This window comes from Amborella trichopoda, chromosome 4 (genome assembly GCF_054954075.1).
Source record: "Amborella trichopoda isolate Santa Cruz 75 chromosome 4, AtrichopodaSantaCruz75HAP2 v2.0, whole genome shotgun sequence".
NCBI lineage: Eukaryota > Viridiplantae > Streptophyta > Magnoliopsida > Amborellales > Amborellaceae > Amborella > Amborella trichopoda.
Genome location: NC_142339.1, coordinates 44,896,745 through 44,922,080, shown reverse-complemented (window position 1 = coordinate 44,922,080; position 25,336 = coordinate 44,896,745). Strand labels below are relative to the sequence as shown.

Sequence of the window (25,336 nt, the reverse complement as noted above, 5' to 3'; positions counted from 1 at the left end):
GCGAAAAAGGGTGGTTCCCATATAGATTTCTCATTCATGTTTTTTCTCCATTTTCCCTATGAAATAGATGATTAGGTTTTGCACATGAACGGTTCAAGGACCATATTAACAAGAACAAGGCTCTTGATTTGGCGGCTTTGGGCGTTTTAATTAATGGTCTAGTGAGAAATTCAAAGGAGCAAGCGTAGTTAGGGATCGGTATTAGATGGATCTATTGATTAGGTAGCTTACCAAAGCCCGATGTTTATCTGAAATCGAATCTTAATAAAAACAAGAGGAAAAATCCTTATATCAAATCACAGAAGTTCTAACATAGCCTTATTATCTCTTATGGTCGAGCTAAAATGGTGGAGCAAACCACTTACTAGCAGGATGAATATGGAATCTATCGTCCTGTAGATTACTTCAATGCTCTTTAAGTGCATGCAAAGATGCAAGGGATGGAGGAAAACGGCCAATGTCATTAATTAATTTGCTGCTGATTTGTTACTGTAAAAATAGAGAAATTGAAGAGATGGCGAAAAAGGGTGGTTCCCATATAGATTTCTCATTCATGTTTTTTCTCCATTTTCCCTATGAAATAGATGATTAGGTTTTGCACATGAACGGTTCAAGGACCATATTAACAAGAACAAGGCTCTTGATTTGGCGGCTTTGGGCGTTTTAATTAATGGTCTAGAGAGAAATTCAAAGGAGGAGGAAGTAAGAGAGATCATCAAGCTAGTTACAGATACTAATCTAGTTATCCTAAATAGAGAGAGTTCATCAGATTGAGAGGATATCTCACATATCCTTTACATCTCTCTACCCCAAATCTTCAATCCCAAATACCTCAGGCCATTCACATACTTTACTTCCAAATCTAAAAAAAAACCTTGAGTGAACGACTCCAGATTTATTTTACGGAGGACCCAAGCCCTAAAAAAACTTTAAGAGAACGACATCATTTTTATATTAGAGAGAGAGAGATCAAATGAAGAGGATAAGGCCAGCAACCCACCTTCCTGCCCATTCTGGCAGTCTACTCGACCAAACCTTGTGAGCACTTCAACACTCGAACTCATGTGAGAGGAGCGAGCAGGGTTCGACAAAGAAGCAGGCCCTCAAGAGAGAGAGAAGGTGTTTACAGCAAAAGAAAGGGTAACCGGATTAGCAGATCACTTTTCTCGTATACGAACTACAATATCTGACGGTCCAGTGGAGCCATTTAGATATATATATATATATATATATATATATATATATATGCTACGGTACGTCAAGGGGTGTACCTGTAAGAATAAGCCCGATGGAACGGATTGAATCTGGGCCGATTTGATGGTCTCGAGATGGCCATGACCTCATTTTATGTTTGAATTTTAATTTTTTTTCTAAAACTCTAAATCACTTGAAATTTTTTACATGAGTTCTTCTCATCAAGGCTCACCTTATAAAAATATCACAAAAAAAGTTCACAAATAATAAATTAACTAAAATACCCCCAAAACTTCATGGGTATTTTGGTCACTTTATTTCATGTAAAATATTTTTTTTTGATATTTTTATTAGATGCACCTATTTTTAAGAAGGCACATCAAAAATTTCAAGTGATTTGGATTTGCAAAAAAATAAAATAAAATTCAAACACGAAATGAGGTCGTAACCGTCAGATCGGCCCAGATTCAAGCTGGGCCATTGCGCATCACATGGATTTATTATTTTCTTCATTCTGTACATTTTGTATCATCTGAATTCAATTAATTCAGCAAAAATTGGGGATTTAGGTTTAAATTCTTCTGGATTTATTTATTTTTTTGTCTTGTACATTTTGTATGATCTGATTTCGATTAATTCAACAAATATTGGGGATTTAGGTTTAAATTCTTGTGCATTTACTTTTTTCTTCGTCTTGTACATTTTCTATGATCAAATATTGGGGATTTTGGGTTTAAATTCTTATGGATTTAAAGGTGATAGGTTTTGTGTGTTCCTTGAACATTTTGTATAATCTGATTTCGATTAATTCGATTGTGAAGCCCATAATCAGGTACACCAGTAGCAAATATTTGGGATTTAGGTTTAAATACTCATGGACTTATTTTTTTCTTCATCTTGTACATTTTGTATGCTCTGTCTTCGATTTATTCAGCAAAAATTGGGGATTTAGGTTTAAATTCTCATGGATTTAATTTTTTCTGTCTTGTACATTTTTCATGATCAAATATTGGGGATTTTAGGTTTAAATTATTATGGATCTAAATATGATAGTTTTTTGGTGTTCCTTGTACATTTTATATGATCTGATTTCGATTATTTCAATTGTGAAGCCCAAAATCAGGTAAACCAGTAGCTAATAATGGGGATTTAGGTTTAAATTCTCATAGATTTATTTTTTTCTTCGTCTTGTACATTTTGTATGATCTGACTTCGATTAATTCAACAAAAATTGGGGATTTAGGTTTACATTTTTATGGATTTATTTATTTTTCCTCTTCATGTACATTTTGTATGATCTAATTTTGATTAATTCAGCAAATATTGGGGATTTAGGTTTAAATTCTGATGGATTTAATATTTTCTTTATCTTGTACATTTTGTATGATCTTATTTCAATTAATTCAGCAAATATTGAGGATTTAGGTTTAAATTCCTATAGATTTAACTTTTTCTTCGTCTTGTATATTTTGTATTATCTTATTTCGATTAATTCGATTGTAAAGCCCAAAATGAGAAACACCAATAACAAATATTTGGGGTTTAGGTTTATATTCTTATGGATTTATTTTTTTCTCCATCTTGTACATTTACTATGCATTTTTTTCCGATTATTTTGATTGTGATGCCCAAAATCAAGTACACCTTTAGCAAATATTGGGGATTTAGGTTGAAATTTTTATGAATTTAATTATTTCTTCGCCTTGTACATTTAATATGATTTATTTACCTATATTTCCTCACCATTCTCTCTCTCCAAACTACCTGCAAACGATTCCAACATTTGCTTTTGCTTTGCCATCACAGCTCTATCTCTGCAAAATCTCCATCTAGATTTGTTCTCTCTATCTCTCTCATCTTGGGTGCATCCGAACTTTTATAAGAGGAGGTTCAAATGTGTGGTAAATATAACTCCATTTAAAATATTATCAATCAAAAGAAAGATAAATACGACTACTCATGGGTCACTATTATTTGATACCATTCTTTTGGACTAAAGTTGAAAGGTAGATCTGTATTTTTCTTCCAAGGAAATTTCAGTATGTATGTTGATAAATAATACGTTGTACATCCTTTGGCATTATCATCATTTTGGAACAAAGGTCAAGTTTTTTAGTTTGAGATTTGAAGGTGAATGATTGTGAATGACGAAATAGGGCTTCTTGTTAAAATTTTAAATTTCATTTTTGGCTTCTAATATTTCACCGCATGTGTTATTGGTCCCTTCATTATCTTTAACCTTGCATTTGCTATACACAACGATATACATATAGTGAAGTCAATAAATATTTTCATATTTAGCTTTGCATTTGCAAATTGTACAAGTAATCGAGGATATACACCTCGACATTGCCCTAAAGACAGTTTAGATTGTGCTACGAAAGCATCGACAAGCCCTATTAACCCAAATAGGATGTACTATAAGTTTCTATTATGTGGGTTCTTCCGATGGTGTGATGAATATGTTACCACTGTGCAAAATGTCAATTTAAGGCATCGCAATACACCACAGTGGAATCCAATGCATGAATCACAAGGACGTGTCATGGTCAATCAAGAAACAAGTATTGGCCATGATACGGTACTCGGTGCCATAGGGCGTCTACAACAATTTTTACTTTGTGCCCCTTGGGCATTTGCAACAATTATTGTATTTCTTGTGTCTAATAAATGTGTGCTTGCCTGCGCTCATGTTTTTTATATTTGTAGTCCTTATTCAAAATATGTTATAGTATTTTTGTGTTCCTTTTTTACTAATGTAATTATTTCTATTGTGGAATTCAACTCATTCTCCTATTACGTTTAATGTTATAGTTGAAAGTAAGAAAATGGTTCATGTTGTAGTTGTAGAACATTTGTAGGTCAGAAAATTACAATATGCAGATTGGCCATGTAAGTGGTCCAATCTTCAATAGCAGGCTTTCAATTGTTGGGAATGTAGTGTATATCAAAGAGCCTTATGAACAAAACAGGTGATCTAGATTAGGTGCTCACAAGATGTACTATTTTCACGACTTGGAGCCCGTATTCATATCCAACATCTCAAAGTTGACATGATTTATTGGTGAGTTTTTCAGAGTTGAACAACTTTTTTGGATGGGTTTTTTAGGTTCGCCTCACGTCTATAATATGTGGTTGAAATCTCATATAAACTTTTTCCAAGATGAAACTATAGTATCAAAGGTGACCACATCCGAGAAGTGATGGTAGAACACCCTTGACATGGCATCTACCTATAGTAGGTTGACGATGTAATCTTCTTCATCTAATTTGACTGTAGAAAAAAGATGGATATGATCTCTTCATATCGATTAACCATTCCATTGCACGATTGTCATCTTCCCCTTTGAAGTGTCTTCTCTTGTTTCGTAATTGGTTTTCGATGTCTTTTTGGGAGCAAGGGAAATTACCAATCCCTCCAACCTGCTCTAATAAGATATCATAGATATTATGAGATTTTACCAAAGCAGAGCTCAAGGAGTTTATCATTAACTTTGTCACATCCAATATTGTTCGGTGAGAACTGATGAGTCGAGCTTTCCTTGGAGATACAAGATTGTGATTGTGCTCCTTAACAAACCTTGTGACAACCTCTACAATATCCACCATGTTGTTATACTCTGACCATGTGCTAGGTGCCACACTTTCTGAAATGGTGAGGTCCATCTCGACTACTAAAATTGCCCTACACAAAACACAATTTATTTGTCAACACTTCACATATTTTGAAAAAATTAATTTGACAATCTCCATATCTTATCTCTTGGTCGTTAAGTTTAGTTGGTTATGAAGCCTTATTCCATAGAATGTAACTCATTGTGAATTTCTAGATTGACTACAGTACCTTTCTCTACGCACAAAGAGAGGAGAGCTCACATAGAAACACAATTTTTTCCATATTTCAATATATTTTATCAATCGTAATTCCTAATTGGATGGGCTTTCTATGCACAGTCAACTTCAATTTAGGGACTCATATTGTTTTAGTAAACATTTGGTTTCTAATCTGGGTCGCTGGCCCCTATATTTTAAGGGGAGATTACTCGCTAGTTCAGCTTTCCATATTATTATTAATTGACAACTCAAAGACCTGACTCATTAACAAAATATTCATATAATGATTGTTAAATAAAATTAGATATAAGAATCTCCAAACAGTCCTTGTCATTTCAAGATTAATCATAATAATTTTTTTTTTTTTAAAAAAAAAAAAGATGAAGGCATCTCCACTCTTAAGAAAGACGGGTTCCATCAACTCAAACTTTCAGACATCCATGTTCTACCCTAGGGTGATCTTGAAAATGAAAATGAAAATGAGAAAATAAAATTTTAAACTTCCAAAATATATTAATTTTTTTTTTTTTTGCATTGTCTATTTTGGTTGACGTTCTATAGTCCGGGGATGTATGCATCCCCAACTCACAAAAGAACTTTCCTGTCAAAATCACCCAAGCAAGATTGGAATAAGGGAGTGTGATTACCCTAGTCTTGCCCGCTTCCCACATATTCTCCCTCGTTCCTTTTTTGCCTTTTCATTATTCATAATACAAAATAAGTCTTGGATACCTTACTCAGAACAAACGGGTGATCGGCTGTATCCCACTAATCCAGTTTCTAAAACACTTAATTATTGTCAAAGGCTCTTGTACCTAGAAACTACACATTGTGAACTTATTGATAACATATCATTATCATTTGAAAAATGTAAGACCACCACCCACATCAGCGCACCCTTTTTTTTTCCTAGATTTGTACCCTGTCCAACACTCCCAAAGGAAAATGTCGGAACCTTAAAACCATGGTGTGTTCGATGTTAGCGATGTCTAACATCCCTAATTCTTTGCCTTTAGGTTGTCCAATGTTGCGAATGCTCGACACCTCATTCCTCAGCAAGAGGCTTGCCCAGTGTTGAAAATATCGCGCAGCCAAGGGGAATGAATTGGGTATGTTAGGTTATCTGATGTTGCTAACACCGAACACCATGTTCCTTGGCAAGAGTACCTGACCAGTGTTGAAAATATTTAATCACTCAAAGGCATGGATTTGGAAATGCTTGGCTGATTCGTGTTGCTAACACCAAACACCTCGTTTCTTTGCAAGAGAAATCTTTGAGGTGTTGAAAATATCAAACAACTCAAAGGAAAACATTTGGAGATGTCCGGTATCATTAAAGTCGAATGTGCTGTGGGTTTTAGGGCTATCCAACATTATCAATATCAAGAAGACAAAGAAATAGGGGTGTTCTGCATTTCTGATTGCCAATAGGCCTTGAAAATAAAAAGTTATAAGATAAAAAACAAGAGTGAATTTCTCACCTGTCTGATATTGGAAATACCAGGCTGGAGGCAAAACTGGAAAAAGGACGTGGGTTGGCAGAGTGGTGTCCATGTAAATTTCAAAAAATATGGAGGGTACTATAATAAATTGGGAAAAAATGATACGTACGTAAATTTTCCTCTTTTTTATAGGAGGCTTTGGTTCGGGTTTCATACTTTTGTGCTTTACATTAAATGACTAAACAACCACTCCAATATGGATTAATTGTCAAATTAATACTGATTGCCAAATAAAACTAGTATAACGACGTAATTGACTGAAATATTCGAACATTAAAAACCGAGTGGTAATAGGGCAGAGAATTTAGAGGGTCCGGATCCACCCTGATCCTAATCTGGATCTGAAAAGTAACATGGGATCTGGATTTAATTGGATCAGAATGGTTGAATCCGATAGGATCCAAATATTTTACATGGGATCCGGATTAGAAATAGAGGGAGTATCGGGGTTCGATGTTAACAGTATCAGACCACCCAAGTTTTTCTTCTTTGATAAATGAAAATGGTCCATGTTTCGGACAACTGACGCCCAATTCAAATGATGAGGTAGTCTAATGTTTCCAATATCAGAATGCTCTAAAGTGGCTTGATCCGATATTTCGGACATAGACACTATCCCAAAATTCAAATATGAAATACAATCATGATCATTGGGTAGGCCCTGATTGAATCTAGACCGTTCAACTCGTATGTAGCTGTAGGCCCACTAGCCTATGTTATATATATATATATATATATATACAATTGCTTTACCTCAGCCTTGAAAGGAAAACCAAAGTCTAAAACCAATATATAAATGCCCAAAACTGAAATGGTCGGTATGCAATACATGTCTTTTTTCATGTAGATCGGGTGCGAATTTACTTTTCCTTATCAATTTTTTCTATGTTGATCACTGGTTTGAGTGGGTCACATCCCCAAAACAAGGGGTCCTAAATACTTCTAATGAGGGTTTTTCCTTAGAGAGGAAATGCGCAATTTGCTTTAGCGCGCATTTTTGTTTTAAAAAATTCAAACAAATAAATCTAATTCCCTAACGTGTACCATTATCTAGTGGCAGTTTTCCATTTTCACCAGGATATTACATTTTTTGGTTGCTATTGTACGTTGTTATATGTTCATACTTCGACAAGCATCAACTTCCAAGGACATCTAATCTTAAAACCAAAAAATATTGTAGAGGTGTTCAATAAATGGTTCAAAATCAAACCATTTTAGCATACATTCCTCTATTTTACCACCACTCTACGAACTTGTTTTGCAATAAATAATAATCATATGAATGTATCTTGTGGTAGTTGCTTTTTGAAATCAAAGCATTGCATACATAGAATGCAGCCTACTACCTAATTAATGGGTGGGAAAAGACATACCCATTACTTATTTTAAAATTTTAAACATACATCATTTTTTTGACAAATGTTACTGAATTTATTAATCAAAAAAATTACAACAGAAAAAAAAATTTGAACACGCATCGAAATAAAAGAAAACAGTACATAATATTTGTGTCACATTCTACGACTCATTCTTGAAGATGTATACTTGTCTCTGGTTCAGGGGTTGTATAGGCCTAGCATTCTTCTCAAATTCCTGTCGAATACCAAAAAAAAAACAGCATCAGTCTAAGGAATTTTTCCATTGTTTTTTCTTGGTGAATAAAGCATGAGCTAAATGAAATTTCTCATTTCTTCAACAGCGGCCCTGAGCATTCCCAGCTGCGCCTTTGATATGGTCTTCACCTGCAACAAGAAAATAGAAAAAAGAAAAGTCTACGCCTTTTGCCATTAAACAACTCACATGAGATAGGGGAACAGATAGTCCGAAAACAAGGAGCAATTGATCAAGTGGATAGTGGTTGGTTGGCCTAGACAAAGAACAAGCAGTGTGGGCCTAAGCCACTGCAAATTGTGTCGAGGTATGAAATCCCTGGACTTGTCCTGGCCGAATAGGTCACATTTATTGACCCCGCCCCGGGACTTGTCAGGTTGAGACGCACGGCTCATTGCTAGGCCTATCTACATGTACTTGGCTATTAGTTCATGTAAAAGTAGAGGATGCAAACCCAATTAAGTAATTATAGCCTCCTTAGGGTATGTTTACCTCTTTTATGACAGTCCAAGTGACTCCCTCATCACAGGAAGGAGTGGTGAGGGAATCAAAGTATCTATAGTATGATTCTCTCTCCAAATCTATTGCATGATCCAGGTTCACTAATCCAACTTGCTCTTCGGATCCCTTTTCATCGTCGATATCGTCAATCTCATCCATCACCTTCCAACAACCAACACACAAAAACATTAGTATAAATGTTCATAATTGAGAACATAATTGAGAAATGTTCAACCTTAGACCCCAATATTTCTGTCAAGGTATTAACTAGGAAATCCTCACAATTTATACCAATCATCTCTGTCTTCTCAAAATTGATTTTCTGACCTAAAGCCACTTCACAACATTTTAAGAACATAGCAATATTGGAAACATGATCCACTTTTGCCTCACAAAATAACAACGTATCATCAGCATATAGAAGGTGATAAATACAAGGATCAGCATTAGGCAATTGTAAACCCACGAAATGTCCTTTGGAAACAATCATGCTAAATCATTCTGCATAAATAGTGAATGAGAAAGGGGATAGAGGGTCACCTTGTCTTATACCGCTAGAAGCACTAAAGAAACGCATAGGGCTACCATTATACAGAATTGAGAAATGAGCCAATGAGAGATAACCAGAAATCTACTTCCTCCACTTGTCCCCAAAACCCATATTCTTCATAATCTCCAAAAGCACATTCCACTCAACCCTATCATAGGTTTTCTCCATATCCAATTTAATCACTAGTCCAGGAAACCCATTTAAAACATGAGAATGAATGCATTCCTGGGTAACCAAGACGCTATCAGTGATCAGTCTATCCTTTAATGAAGGCTGACGGTGGGCCCGTAATAATGTATGACAACACTACATTGAGCTGCTCCGAAAGCAGTTTAGCAATTATTTTGTAAAGGCTAGTAAGAAGACTACTAGGTCTTATATCGCTCAAGTTAGCAATAATCCACTTCTTAGGAATAAGGGCGATAAGCGTGGGGTTAACACCTCTGAACAACTCCCCTCTCCTAAGGAAACCTCTAACCATTTCCAGAAGCTCACTAATTACCAAATTCCAGAAAGTATGGAAGAAAATAAGACGATAGCCGTCTGGACCAGGAGCCTTATCACCAAGTAAAAAAAACACCGCCTTTTTAAGTTCAATCATCGAAACACCCCCTTCTAAAAAGGTAACCAAATGAATAGGCAGGACTTTAAAACCTACCCTATCCAGCCTCGGTGTTATCCTAACTTCAAAGGCAAAGGTTCTTTGGAAGTGACTAATGATAGCACTGGACATCCCCTATCTATCATCAGGGTCCACACCTTGGATTAAGAGACCACACACGTCATTCTGTCTATTACAAGTATTGGCCATAGCATGGAAAAATTTCGTGTTAAGGTCCCCTTCTTTTAGCCATTTAACATGGGAACGTTGTTTCCAATACACTTCTTCAAGCCTCCTGAGCTCCTATAACTCCTTAATTCAAAAAGATCTCTCTCCAATACCAACTCTTTTGAGAACACCCCCTGTGTTTTCAACCACAGCATTTACCAATTCAATTTTTCTTAGACCATCATCAATCATACCCCTAATATGCACATGATTATTTATTTTCCACTCCAACAACTTGTGTTTAATATTGATCAGTTTCTTGTGAAGCTGAAAATCCATCGAACCCACAACATTGTGTTCTCCCATGTACTTATGACTAAATCGACCACTTCTTTCTCCTACAGCCAACCGATTTTCAATCGGAAAGGTGTAGGACCTTAGAAACGTTTTTAGTACACAACAAAATAGAGGTATGATCAGGAAATAGCCTAGGAAAAGCTTTAACTATGGCTAACGGCAAAACCTCAGACCACTCGCCAGAAATAAAAAATCTATCAAGTTTAGATATATACAAATTCACCACACTCCCATTAGTCTAGGTAAAGGCAGGGCCAGATATAGGCAAATCAATTAAAGCATGGGACTTAATGAAACGGTTAAAAAGGCGAATAGCGTGTGTAACAGTACTACCATAGTTACTTTCATCATGCCATCTAGTAAAGTTAAAACTCGCCCCCAGAAAAATCGAAAATTCAAAGGACTGAATAACTTCTGACATATCATTGACAAAAGCATCTTTCAAAGCATAGACATGAGGACTATAAACATTCATCAGGCCCCATCTAAAAGCAGAAAGAGAACACAAAAAACCAACTAACAAAAAGTTAGATTTGTTCACCACACAAAAAGAATGTAGAACTGTAGGATCCCAAAGAATCCACAGTCCCCCAAAAGCACCAACAACCTCAATCCCCACAAAATTCACAGACCCAGAACCACAAACTTCCCGGACACCAGGCAGAGTGAGGCTACGAAGTTTAGTTTCTTGTAAGATTAACATAGACGGTCTAAACTTAGTAACAAAAAACCAGACATCTTTTTTTCTGTTTGAGGTCGCCCAAACCTCGTACGTTCCGAGATAATAAATTCATTTAGGAGGCGGGCAGAGGATGAACCTGGACCATCCTTAAACGAGCCAAACTAGGCATCTTTCGAGAGCATAGCTTCCTCAGGCAATCCCCCAGCATTCTTTCATCAACCGAAGATCCAGAGCTGCTCTCCATCACCTGATCATCAGCTATAACAACCCCTCTCGCCGCAGCATTCAAGGGCATACATCCATGAGCCTGCAACTGTGCAAACGATCTGGTACCTTTGACAACCCCTTTTCCTTTACTTTTAGCTTTACGAACATTAGCTCGTGGGGTATTAGGCACCACCTCCTCAACCTGTGCTTTTTAGCCAATCTTCTCCTCTCCTTGCTTCAACTTTTGTTTCGCAATTGCCTCAAGCTTCTTCAGTTTCTTCTTGGCAATAATTTCTTGAAACACTACTCTAATCGGGATATTGAAATCCATACCAGTATCAGCAACCAAATTGCTAATCTTCTGGACCTCAGGGTCAACAAAGGCCCCCATAGCAATATCTTCCTTCTCCACCACCTTCAATGGAAACTCAGCAGTAAAGTGAAGCAACAATGGATGATTCTCCTGGGGAACCACATTGAGGGGAGGATGGATATCATCAATGACCACAACCAAATCCATTCTCTCCTCCATAAACGAAGCACCCTCCGCTACTTCTATCAGGGGATTCTGAGCCACAATGTCTACATTCAGCACCTGAGGTTCCTCATCCTCCTCAATCAACACAATAGCCATCGGATCCACCCCCAAAGGATCGAATGAAGGTCTCGGGGAGGAACGAATCTGATGTGTGGCATGACTGTGCAACAAGGGAAGCATCTTGCCCAAAAAACCCAGAATAGTCTGTATCGCTAGCGAGGAGCACAGATGATGGCCAAGAAAAACTAAGGCAGAGAAGAACAATAACCAGCTCCAATGACAGCTAGATGAAATAGCCAGCTTGTCACCGAGAAAAGGGCTCACCGCCTCAACCTGTACGAAGGAGAAGACGACCACAATGATGGCAACTCTGCACCCACCGGCGTAAAGGCCGAGGAAGCCTCCACCGCATTCACCAGCTCCAAAAATTGTGCTACACCCTTATCATGCAAGGATATGTCGTCAATATTCAAATTACGAAGTGGAGGTGACCCTGCACCATCACCACGACGAAAAGCACCCTCAACGTTGTTGGAAACGCTAGGCAAAGCCGAAGCTAAAAAATCAGTGAATTGTCCCACCGGAATCCACTATTTCCTGATTTTCAAATTTTGAAATTTCAAAACGTCATTCGCATTGAACCATTGATCAACTTCCTCCGCTTTTTCCTACGGAAGGTCGCCAAAAATTCCAATTCCGAGGCAGACACCCCATTTCGCCCTTTCAAATTACGATGGCGGACAATCTTCTACTCTCCTTCAACAGTAGGATTAGGTTTCAGAACCCTGGAGGCCTTCTCATTCTTACCAAGGACACCTCAATGGCAAAAGAATCATGGCCAACAACCAGTCTAACAAACTTGGGGAGAAAGGCACCTCTGAGCTTCCAGATACGGACCTGACCATACTCAGATCAGTCCCCTCAAAAGAAGCTCTATCAAGATCGCAGTATTCTCGGCAACAGTTAGCCACCTTTCGAATTGTATCCAACGTCCAAGAATGGAAAAGAATGCCAGAAAGACAAATCCAAAGACTCTGTCTCTGCACATAAGACAAATGAGACGATGCTTTCCAGATATCTAAAGGTAAAAGCTTACCTCGATCACGAACAAAACGATTTCCCAAGGCTACCACAGTGTCCTGCTTGGATCGTATTAAGAAAAATATCTTATTAGGACCCAAAATTTTGACGATAGGAGGGTAAGAAAGACCCCATCCCCTTCTAGCCCAATCGTTCAAACAAAAAATGTTGGTAGAAGGTGGGGAAAAAGATCCCACCACTGGAAAATGAACCTCAACAAAAAGATCAGAAGCCAAATCGAACTTCACGTTAACCACCGAATCTCTCTCAAAACCACTCTCCCCTGTCTCTTCTTCTCCATCCTCCATATCTACCATGATGAGGCATCAAAAGCCGAGTTAAGATCCACTGGGTCTCATAGGATCATTATATATATATATATATATATATTATATATATATATATATATATATATATATATATATATATATGATCTAAATTACAAAGGCTCAAGATAAAGAGAGTTGTGAAGGGTGGATTTAATAATTTATTTTTTTAAATAAAATTACTTTCGTGGAGAAATTTTGTAAATATTACTACAAGATAATGGTGTTTTTGTTATCTCCATAAGGGGTAAAGTTAAAATTTTAACTAAAGGACAAGGGCACTCTACAAATAAAATTCCAGGGCACTAACTTCTAAAATGCTATTGTATTTTTTTGAAAATTTCAAATTTGCCGTTGCTTGATGGTAAAGTTACCTATTTCAATATTTTTTTAATAAAAAATTAAGGATTTTTTTGATAAATATACCCATTACAACCCCTTCTAACTTGAACCTTTGTATTTTGAGGGGTTTTTAATTCTAGACAAACCCATATATATATATATATATATATATATATATATATATATATATATATATATATATATATATATTTATATAGGAAAAAGCTTGGGTGAGCCCATTAGTTCACAAGAAAAAATGAGCCCAACGGCCTAGATTGAATATGGGCCGATCTGACGATCACAGATGTCTAGTAGTGTTTAAATTTTAATTTTTTTTACAAAACTTAAATCACTTAAATTTTAGGCATATGTTCTTCTCATCAATCCTCACCTAATAAAAATATAAAAAAAATAATTCGTGAAACAAAACCAAAATACCCCCTAAAGATTTCAAGGGTATTTTTGTCAATTTATTTCATGGAAAATATTTTTTTGATATTTTTATAAAATTCATCTATTTTTGATGTACATACTCTCCAAATTTAAAGTGATTTGAATTTGTATAAAAAACATTAAAATTCAAACACGATCATATACATGTGATCGTTAGATTGGCCCAGATTCAATCTGAGCCGTTGGACTCATTTTTTTGTCAGCTAGTGGACTCACCTTAGCATCTTCAACACACACACACACACACACATATATATATATATATATATATATATATATATATATATATATATATATATAACACAAATTGCTTCACCTCGGCCTGGGAAGGAAAAACAAAAGTCTTAAACCTTTGGAATAGTTGGTCTGCAATTCTAACATGTCGTTTTTTCTTGTGGCTCCAGGGTGGGTATTTAAGTTTCTTTTCATTTTTTATGTTGATCACTATTCCGAGTAGGTCACATCCTCAAAATTTTGGGTCCTATAGTACTCATAACCAGGATTTTGCCTAAGGGATCAAATGTGATGTATGACCATTAGTTTTTTTGAAATATTTAAAGAAGGAAAACGGTTATATAAGGATGCTACTTTATAGTGTTAAACCATGGATGCCCCTAAAGAATCCATCGAAAAAGGTAGTTTTAATGTTGAAATTTTTTTTGATTGATCATCTCAACATCGAGATGTATAACTATGAAAAATAAAAAGATTTTAAGTCTCAGAAATAGTGCATTTTAAAACATATTATCTACGCCATCCACTTTCAAGATTTTCATATGTTTATAGATATACTTTATTTTAACCATTTTGAAAATTTAAAATTTTATAGTTAGATATAAAAATAAATTTTAAGATAATCCTTAAAACGTTTTACATCACAATTATATACTTTGAAGTTACACCTTACCTGTACACCTACGGATGCATCCATATGCCAACTGCACCCTTTAAATAAATAGCTCTTGTTACATTGTTTGTACCATAATCCAGTGGCAGTGTACTTTTTTAACCACGATATCGCATTTTCTGGTTTGTATTGCATTTCGATACAATTCAACAAGTGTCACCTTCTAAGTAAATCTAATTATAAAACTAATAAAAAATTGTTGAGGTGCTCAATAAAGGGTTCAAAATCAAACCATTTTAGTATACATTCCTCTAATTTACCACCACTCCATTATATATGGAAAACGATTATATAGGGCTGCTCTAAACAATCAAATTAGAGCAAACCTCAAAAATTTCACGGGAAGATGTTGTTTTGATGTCTAAATATCTTCAAATTGATCATCTTGATATCAAGATGCATAGATATGAGAAAAAAATGGATTTCAAGGTTTGAAAATAGTGCATCTTGTAACACATTTTTTTATTGTTAATTTTCAATAGATCTACATTTTTTTTAAGCTTTAAATTTTATAATTAAAGATAAAAATATATTTTAAAGCGATCACAAAGATGTCCAATATTGAAATCGTATTTCTTGACACTATTTGAAAGTGCGTTGTACTTTGATTGTTTAGAGCCTCTGCTCTATACAAACCGCACCCTTACATCATATATAATTCTTGAAATCAAAGTATTGCACGACTTTATGATTGAACATTATGATTTTAATTCATGTGCCAGGTGGTATTAACTTCTTGAAATCAAAGCTTTGCATTCATTACACGCTTGTGGACACCAACATTCGTATTTGTGGCTATATATCACTCAATGCGCGCAAAAAGACCTACCCATAACTTATTTTGAACTTCTAATATATATAAAAATATTACAAAAATAATATTTGATTCACTTTCTACCGCTCCTTGTTGAAGATGTATAATTGTCTCTGGTTCAGGGGTTGTATTGGCCTTGCATTGTTCTCGAATCCCTGTCACAAATAGACGAACAAGTAACATCAGTTTATAGTATTTTTCATTTTATTTTTGTGATAAAAGTACGAGTTAAATGAAATTTCTCACATCTTCAACAGCAGCCCTCAGCTTTTCCAGTTGTTCTTTCGAGAACGTCTTCACCTACAATAAGGCAAAAGAAAATTGAGAAGTATTCGACTTTGGCCATTAATAAGAGGGGACTGCCTTTAAAACAACTTGAAGGCTATTTGGGGGGATCTAAGTTTCAAATTACGACACACACAAAAAAAGAACAGCTCCTTTCTCGATGAATATAAGATCGATCACCAATAATGCCCCATCTCCACAACTGAAACCTCACATAATTCATAGCTTAGGTAGGAGCAAATACTGTAAGCTGGAAGGTAGTATATGTTGTGACAAGGGTGGAGATGAGATGATCTTATTACTTTTTAAGTTTCACGAGTATTTATGAAATCACTTCTATATTATCACGTATTCAACATATTTTTTTTTGTTTATCAAATCACACATAAAATACCAGTTGTTCTTTATCTGCCCTTTAATTAGATTTTAAAATTAATTAACAATACTGAAATATAACATAATTCATCTTTTAAATTTTCCTTTTTTTACATCACCTTACAACATTTTCTATAAAAAAATGTACTACTACTAATTCTCCCTTGAGACAAGGGAAGAGGTAGTCCGAAAACAGGGGGGCAAAGTGTTCATTCTTTTAGAAAGTGATAAAGTGGATAGTGGCTGGGATTTTGAGGGTGAGTGGACAATGTGATAAGAAGGCTTGTTAAAGACTGGGCCTGGGCCTGGGCCACTAGGCAATCTAGGCCATGACACGCTGTACGCCGCCAATTTAGAGCTAAGCTATGAAATCCCTTGACCAGCCCTGGCCTGATCGGTCACATATACGAGGGCTCCGGTTTGGCTGGGTTGAGTTGCACAGCCCATTGCTAGGCTTATCTACATGCACTTGGCTCTAAGTTCATATAAAAGTGCATGTTGCATGTCAATTAAGCAATTATAGTCTCCTCTGGGTATGTTTACCTCTTTTATAACAGTCCACATGACTCCCTCATCGCAGGGAGGAGTAGTGAGGGAGCCAAGGTATCTATAGTATGGTTCTCTCTCCAAATCTATGGCATCTTCCGGGTTCACTAATCCAACTTTCACTTCGGACCCTGTTTTATCAGTGATATCCTCAATCGCATCCGTCACCTTCCAACAGCCAACGCACAGAAACATTAGTACAAGTAAATACTCAAAATCCCATGGCCCACTTAAAACCAGAGAGGCATTAGTATTTTCAGTCACTCACCTTCAATAGGAAATGATCTTGCAGCCCAACTTTATAGATCACTGCAACTACGGCTGTTCGTCCATCTGATCTTTGATGGACCATATGCATCTCCAAGTCATATCTACGGGCAAAGGCATAGGTACTTGTAATATGAATTCATGTCAGCAAACTTATGTAAATGCATGGTGGGGTTGAGAGAGAGAGAGAGAGCGAGAGGGGCATCCTCACTGCCAAAGAAGATTTTATACTTGATCCCTTAGGCAAGAAGACCAACTTAGGAGGATTTATTTGAATTGAAATTTTTCCACTTCAGAATCACCATATGCGTATTTTCAATGAAAAAATTATGCCTTTGGACCCCTAAACACTAAGATTTCACTGTCTGAAAATTGGATGATCTCTATTCAAACCTATAACCCATTTTTTCAGGCCGATATAGTGCATCATTTCTTTCCCACTGTGTTGAATAGGTTACATCCCCCAAATTTGGGTTCCTAAACAAAAATCCTAGCTAGGGTTTTCATCTGAGGAAGTTAATGTACAGTCTGCTCCTACGGGAGCATATAATGATCTTCACTTTTTGAAATTCAAATTTTGAAATGAGATCTAACCTTTCAAAACCTGCCCCATCTTCATGGTTCTCTCTTTCAAAAATGCACAACACATTCTTCACATGATTGGGACTAAACGAAGAAAGGAAACCCTTTCCTCAATTATTTGGAAGAGAGTATAATGATTTTGTATTGGTTGAGGCCCACACCTTATCCAACGATTCCCAAAATGCCTAGAGGCCATCAATCTCTGAAGAGAAAAATGAAGCTGCGAATAAAAAAATATTATCGAAAAGGAGTAGGGTGAACTCTTGCTCCTCTCTTTCAAATAAGCCAGGTGGGGCATCTATACTCTGCTTAGACATCCTACTCTATGGCATCAGCAGTCTAAGGAGTTAGTGCAAAAAAAGAAAAAAAATAAAATAAGCGTAGCTAATTTAGCAAGAGATTGAAGGACTAGGAGCTCAGAGTGACTCCAAGTCTAAAGATCATGGTTCGAATGAAGAAATTCAAAAAGGAAAAACTCAATACGAATTTAGCAACCACTGTCAAAGAAGTTTTAAATATCAACCAGAGATAAGAAAAATCCAAAAGCTAACCAAGACTAGAACCTCACTATCACCTGGAAGAAGGAAGAATGATCAAATTCTTATCCGGCCAAAGTGCCAAGAAGGAAAAACACCCCTAACTCCTCTTCTTCTTCTTCTCCTCCTTCTCCTTCCTCCTCTTCTCCTCCTCCTCCTCCTCCTCCTCCTTCACCACCCTCTACTTCTTCTCCTCCTCTTTCGTCATCTTCTTCAAAAAGTGAAAAAAGAAACAAAAGAAAAAGGAAATACGTTGGGCTGAAAATCCGAAATGAATCTCGAGATTTGGAAATGATCACTAGGCTGAACATCTGAAAAGAACTTTGGGGGCAATGAAGAAAATATAAAAAATAAGCATGTCGGGCTGAAAATCCGATAGTAACCTCGAGTGTTGGAAAAATGGGCACCAAGTTAAACTCCCGAAAGGGACCCCGACCTAATAGAAGAAAAAAGAAAAAACTTACTTTATCTCTTCGTCTCTTCTCCAAAATCTCTAGAAATTCTCCTCAACTTATCTTCTTAAGTCGAAATAGTGTCAAAAGTGAAAGAAATACGAAAGGCATCAGTCTAAGGCTCCAAGCTAAATCAGAACAGCATCAACTATCCAAACTTCAAAGGAATAGCAGTGAAGGGATAAAATTTGAAGTCCAAGGAGATCCGGAGTAATCAGGTGCAATATCTCATATTATCCAAGATATTGGTTTTCCCATAAACTTCAAGAAATATTTTCCCTTAAATTACAACACATGAGTCAAGATTGCAAAATGAAAAGGGACTTGATGATTCCTTGTCCTAAAGGTCCCAAGTAGGGGCTTGAAAAGCTCATGTTGAAAAAAAGAAGAAGAACAAAGCTCTATGGTAGCATGAACCTAAAATGCTTATCAAACCCGTTATTTAAAAATTCTCACCTATCATCAAAATTCCCTCATATGTTTTGTGAAGTTTTTAAAAACACTATTTTCTTTGGTTAAAAAGTGACCCAAAACTCTGTATCCGTTTTAAAATCTTACCAATATTCAAAATCTTCTAAAACGTATTAAAAAATGAAGGAGTTTCACGGAGGCAGGGACATGATATTTCTGCCACCACCAGATCCTAAATTGCCATGCTTGCAAACCCTTAGGAAAGATAAATCACATTATAAGTTCCCAAAGCAAAAGGCTGAACCTGTGGACTCCAAGAATTAGAATAAAAGATAAAGAAGAAGTTCAAATAACTGGGAATTCATCACATCATCACTTCTTATAAATCAGAATCATGTTCGATTAGAGAACTAGATCTCAAAAAAATGGTCTAAAGTCAAAGATGACTACCCTGGGTCCCAGGTAGTATTGCGGACGTTACAACAATGAGTGTCACCGGCTAAAAAACAGCACGGTTCCTGTTAAATGTTGCTTCGGATTTCTTTGCCATTCACTCGTTACACTAGGTGAATACCATAGAGGGGAAACTATAGATAACCCCTCAAAATTCTAGCTAAGGGAATTCTTAATAAACTTAATTTCGAGTCCAAATGACTGCAGAAACCTCAGTAGACCATAGACAACCTAGATCCAGTAGAATTGTCCCAAACCAACCCAACACATGGTCTAAGAACTACCTAAATCGAACCTCCCGATCACAAGATACAAGCCCTAGAAGCTTCAGGGGCTAGAATTACCAAACTGCACTGCAAATGCGCGTGAGAGACCCGCTTGGCACTCCATGTGTCACGCAGTCCATAGGATGCTGTGTGCATTGTGCATGGAGCCATGGCCCATGTCGCACGGCCCGGCAAGCCCAAACGTGGCCTGATGGTCTAAACTTTGTGTTTTGACACCATTTTAATTGTGGAAAAATCTGAAAAATTCTAAAAAATGAAGAAAAATGGCATAAATCTAATCCTAATTGAACTAGGAGATTAGGTTGATTAATTTCAACCTTAACCCTAGTTCAACCTATAAATACCCCCTCAAATAAAAAAAATCCTAGGAATTCCCTAGGAAATCCTTAGAAAATCAAAGAAATTTCGAAATTGGGAAAATACTAAAAAATTACTTAAAAGAAAGAAAAATCTTTAGGAAATTCCTAAAAATGGTAAAAAAATCCCAAAAAAATCTAATATTCAGATTTTACATTAGGAGATCCCAAAACATTAGAAAACTAAAGAAAACTTCCTCAAAACCCAAGCAAAGCCAAGGTAGACTCTATCTAAATATCCCTAATTTTTTCCAAACCTTAGGAATCCTAAATCTAGGTGAAAGGACTTATGTCTACCAATTAGAGCAAGCAAAGAAATTAAAAAAGAAGATGGTGGCACCAGAAGAGCGGACTGATCCAAACCCGAAACTTTAGGTTTCAAGTCCCTAGAAGGTAAATATTTTTCTCTACTTAATTTAGTATATTTTTCTTCTTTAATCAAGTTTATTTTTCTATAATTTTGGGTGATTCATTAGTCAGTAAAATTTAAAATAGTTTTTGAAGCAATATAAACAGATATGGAAGCTGGCGCTGCCAATGGACTTAGTAAAGAATCGGATATGAATAGATCTGTGTCGTTCTTGAACCCATAATTTAAGCAATCCCACGTTCTTTATTTTTCCATAATTTAACTGAGTTTTACAAAGATTTGAGTTGATCTCATCCCAGAGATCAGCATAGGCCGGAGCGTGAACACTTTCACATAGACTCCTACATCAGAAGTGTTGAAACAATATAATTAAATTCAAGAGATTTCATACTATTGAGATTCACGATCAATCCAACCTATAATTTCGGCGTAGAATAAAGAAATATATATTTTTTTATCTTCTTTGTCAATTTTTACGTCTAGTCACATCAACTTGCTAATCGAGGCATTAAAATCTTTTACGTGCCCCTTTAAAGATATGCCATCGCTCATCTTGAGATTGTAAAAGTTCTTGTTTAAAAAAATGTTTTTTAGAAAGAGACTTACCTTTATAAGTACATTTTAGCCTAGCCCATAAATCTTTCGTAGTAGTTTATAAAGAGACATTGATTAAAACAAACGCATCAAGAACCAAGAAAATATTTGCTCTGGTCAATTCATCATTCTCATCAAATTCCAAATCATCAAACTTTTCATGTTTATTTTCTCTGTCTTTTAAAGATACTACACAACCATCTCTCAACTGTCAAATTTTTAGAGTTTCATATATAGTTGAACTTCCTCAAGCCATTGCAAATATTTGCGATTTGCCACAAATCTTGTGCTCAGCGAGGATCTTAAATCTTAACGCTCTAATATTGATCATAGACGAAAACAACCAAGGTTTGGAAAATTAATGGGAAAAAAATAATGCAAAAAAATTATACAAGCAAGGCACAAAGATTTACATGGTTTGGCAAGTTGGCTATGTCTAGTAACGTGCTCTTCCACTAATCAGAAACAATCATGTGAAGAATATAATAGATCATAAGCTCTCGCTCAAGCCCTAAAATATGATTTTTCTCTCGTTAAAACACCCAACCAAATTACTATAAAAAACTTACCATTTTTCTTTAATTTTCTCTTTGCATCTTTTTTTTTCATATATTTTCTGTCTTTGCGACAACTACTTTTGTAAGGAGGAAAGATCAAGAGAGACATATGTGAGACCCACCTATCTATGCCCTTTATTTTACACGTGAAAAAGTCTATCTCCTATGGGTCACGTGCTACCAGATCCTTAAGGATTCACACCCCATAAAAATGGGGTATCCCCAAATATAGAGAATATACGTTGTTGTCTCATATATTAGGTTTTTCAAAAAAAATTATTTAGTTTCCAATAGAAAGAACGATATGATTGAAATTAATTAATCTAAAGTGCAAAAGACAGAGACCCAGGTATAGCATAATTAATTAATTAATTTACCTTGAACCATCGAGACTGTGCTCTGAGGGTGAATGCCAATGGCATTGCTTGAGAACGTACTGTGTTTGATTTATTTCAATTGTTCCAGCTCCAATTTCTCCCCACTGAAGCTGCCACAATAATTTATACACGCATAAACAAGTAGAGAGAGAACAATGTTTAACTATAATGTTCGATTACAATTATAGATGAATGTACAACTGCGCTTAAAAAAGTACACACTTAATAAAGGAAGGAGCGCATATACTATGCTTCTGCTCATATCGTGAATCTCCTCCCTCACTCAAAACATCTATTCAGGAGATATGTTTTAGTCTAAATTATGGAAAACACATAATAATTGCTGTACAATAACTTTTTACAGAAAGGAATTTGAATTTTAAGTTTTGTAACACTTGGATTTAGCCCTTAAAAATTGGACCGTCTTGATTCAATCTTGAGGCGTAAGTTTTTTTTAGCACATAAATAGTTTATTGTGAAAAATAGTTTTGACAAGATTATTACATGCATTTTAAAGATTACGTCCCAAAATTTGAGATCTGAAAAGTATCCATAGCGTGTATTTTGCCCGAGGGAGGAAATTGATTGTATGTTATGAGGGAGAAATCATTTGGTCAAACAAAAAAAGTTGTGTTCAAATAGTAAGTATAGAGAGAGAGATGATTGTCCACTTGTGTTCTAAGACATACTAATGAAAAAGAGATAAAAAAAAAATTGAAAAAGAAAGTTACTAAATTTCATTTTTGTTCATGAAGCACACACACTGACCCAATGAGCCAGATGAAAAGTAGATTTACTCAACCAACTCATAAAGAGGAGGGGAGAGAGAGAGATACCATTATAACATGGCCTTTGTTCATTAGGATTGCTTCGGCAGGCTTATATTCTCTCTTTAAACGCCCTAAATTTGGCAGAACCTCAGCCCTTCCCTGAAGCAAGTCAATGGGAGACTGCATATTCCCATTGCTGCAAGCCTTCCATTCGGGATGGAGCTCGCCCCAGTGCTTCGGCCCCTTCGCACTGCCTTCCAAATAATCAAACTCTTTCTCATCCTCTACCACCCATTAAACAAAAACTTCATATGTGAGAGAGAAGAGATAACTTACAGGAAGACCGGAAAAAAAAGGGAAAACAAAAACTGCAGTATATAAAGAAAAAGAGAAAATGGGTGGCAGAGATTACCAACTTTCTGAGGAGCCGAAGGAACTGATTGTGTTATGATGAGAAAAAGAATGAAAGAAGACGTGCAGCAAAGGGTAGGCCTGCATAGATCCATTGCGATCCTCTCTCTACAAAATGTATTACTCATTATCTCGCTCTATCTCTAACGAATAGTATGTGTTGCCTCGCCATTGGGCTTGTAATATATATAGGAGTTTTGATTGTGGGTCTCTTCATTCTCGGAATATGAATTGACATAGATATAGTAATAATAAAATAGGAAAGGATTGTCAAAGTCCGTACCAGCTGTGACGACTACAATGAATTATTATTATTATTTTTGCTTTTTTTTTTGGTAATTGAATGATGAAGCGTGATTAGAATGCGGCCAAACCCGTATAGGTAGAAATACGGGCCCCTTAATAAATTTATTTTTGAAATATAATTCGTTCCTAATTTTTAGAGAATGTATAATCTTTAACATAAAGATCAAAATATGAAAAATAAATAAATTTTGAAAACAAAAAATGATAATTCTATTAAGAAAACATGTAGACTCCTCATTTCAATTGTTTTTTGATGGACCGCCTATTTGTACACAAGTTTAAGATGTATGTCAGCCCGCATGAAACAATTATTCTCTATTGCTGTTTGTCATTTGGTCTGCTTATTCTATTTTTTTCTGTTTTTTCTTTTTTGGGGACGGTAATTTGGGGCAATGGTTACTGTGCAACTATGCGACCTAATTTACCTCAATTTATTAGAGAGTTTCTAAATCCATAAACATAAGAGGGAAAGTAGTGCGTGTTACAGGGACGCACTCCTACAGTATGGTACCCCGAAGCTTTTAACATCCATCTTCGAGATGGGTGTTAGAAAATGGTGGCCCCTAAAAGTTCTAATGTCGATTATGCACAAATTATGTTAAAAAGTGTTTATTTTTATTTTTAAAATTTATTTTTCAAAATATTATGAACATGGTTGAGATTTCCATTCCTTAAACATTTGAATCCAAAATTTAGGAGAGAGGACTCATTTAATTCTATTGACTCATAGAAAACTTATCCTAAAGTCCGCGGACAAAAAAACTTTATGTTTTGGATTTCAAGGCATGTAATGATAAATAGATTGTGTGGTGGTAACGGGTGGTTGGTTTTGTTGAATGCAAGGTTGAAAAAAGCTCGTCCGCGATGCGATTCATTCACATCCATAGTCGTGGAGGATGGATCGGATTCAAGAATGGGTCGAATTGGTAAATTTTACCTCAAAAGTTTTTTTAAAAAATTGCTATAAATATCTAAAAATAATGTTTTTTTAGTTTCTAAAAGAAATTACGATTGGTCCATTATGTACTTTTATTACTTTGTAAAACTAGGTGAATATTGCGACGTTGTTTTCCTGTCTGGATATTTGTATAATTATTAATTATAATATAATATTATAATAGGGCAGTGATTCATACAACAGTTGCATAATAATATAATGCAACAACCTTCAAAAACTATGTTAGGATCGTTAGTTTGATCTAAAATTTGAAATATACACTCTTTTCATTATAATGAAAAATCACAAAAAAATAATAATTTGAAAATCGAGTATAAAAAGTATTGTTTTAGCCCAATTAACATAGGCCGTTCATTTTGATAAGATGTTTACATCTAGCCTTAGAAGGAATTTAGCTCTTTTCCAATTTTTTAAATAGCTTTATTATCATTAGATGAACAATGTTAAAAAAGAAAAAAATGATTTTGAGTTTGTAAAAGCTAAGATCTTGAAATTCACCAAATGAATAGTTTAGATTCGTTGTTGGAGGGAGGTCATTTTGACCCTATTTAGGATTCAAATCTAACTGTTTTTTTTTTTATTGATTATTGAGATGAAGAGAGTGTGTGTGCAAAATTTTAGGTCATATAAATACCACAAACATGATTTTCTAGAAGTGTGGTTGCATTATACTATAATATAACCATTGCATAAGATCATTGCCCATTATAATATTGTATCAAAATAACCAAAAATATAAAAAAACACTTTTATATTAAAATATTAAAAAAATAATT

The 25,336-nt window shown here is 35.6% G+C and overlaps 1 protein-coding gene across 3 annotated transcripts; it reads right to left on the bottom strand.

Annotated features, from left to right (window-relative positions):
- Window positions 1-15,654: 15,654 nt before the first annotated feature.
- LOC148782505 (alpha carbonic anhydrase 7-like) lies at window positions 15,655-23,453 on the bottom strand. Of its 3 annotated transcripts, none has more exons than XM_088864118.1 (7): window positions 23,298-23,453; window positions 22,952-23,169; window positions 22,116-22,225; window positions 17,142-17,265; window positions 16,871-17,041; window positions 15,914-15,967; window positions 15,655-15,822 (listed from the first exon to the last, which is right to left on the bottom strand). In XM_088864118.1, exons 1-7 carry the CDS (start codon window positions 23,422-23,424, stop codon window positions 15,748-15,750), a joined length of 879 nt encoding a protein of 292 aa, XP_088720244.1. In that variant the 5' UTR covers window positions 23,425-23,453; the 3' UTR covers window positions 15,655-15,747. The 3 variants fall into 3 exon arrangements, 2 of the variants coding, with proteins under 2 accessions (XP_088720244.1, XP_088720245.1); XM_088864119.1 differs by having other exon boundaries at window positions 17,142-17,244; XR_016053611.1 differs by lacking the exons at window positions 16,871-17,041; window positions 17,142-17,265 and having other exon boundaries at window positions 15,752-15,822.
- Window positions 23,454-25,336: the final 1,883 nt, after the last annotated feature.

What these genes read in the sequence shown, in the direction of transcription:
- LOC148782505 (XM_088864118.1), bottom strand. Translation starts at nt 23,424, where the DNA reads ATGAGTAATACATTTTGTAGAGAGAGGATCGCAATGGATCTATGCAGG. An exon ending in CACAGTCTCGATGGTTCAAG is followed by an intron (nt 17,266 to 22,115) that starts GTAAATTAATTA and finishes TCATATTACAAG; the next exon opens with TACCTATGCCTTTGCCCGTA. An exon ending in TGTGGACTGTTATAAAAGAG is followed by an intron (nt 15,968 to 16,870) that starts GTAAACATACCC and finishes GCCTTATTGTAG; the next exon opens with GTGAAGACGTTCTCGAAAGA.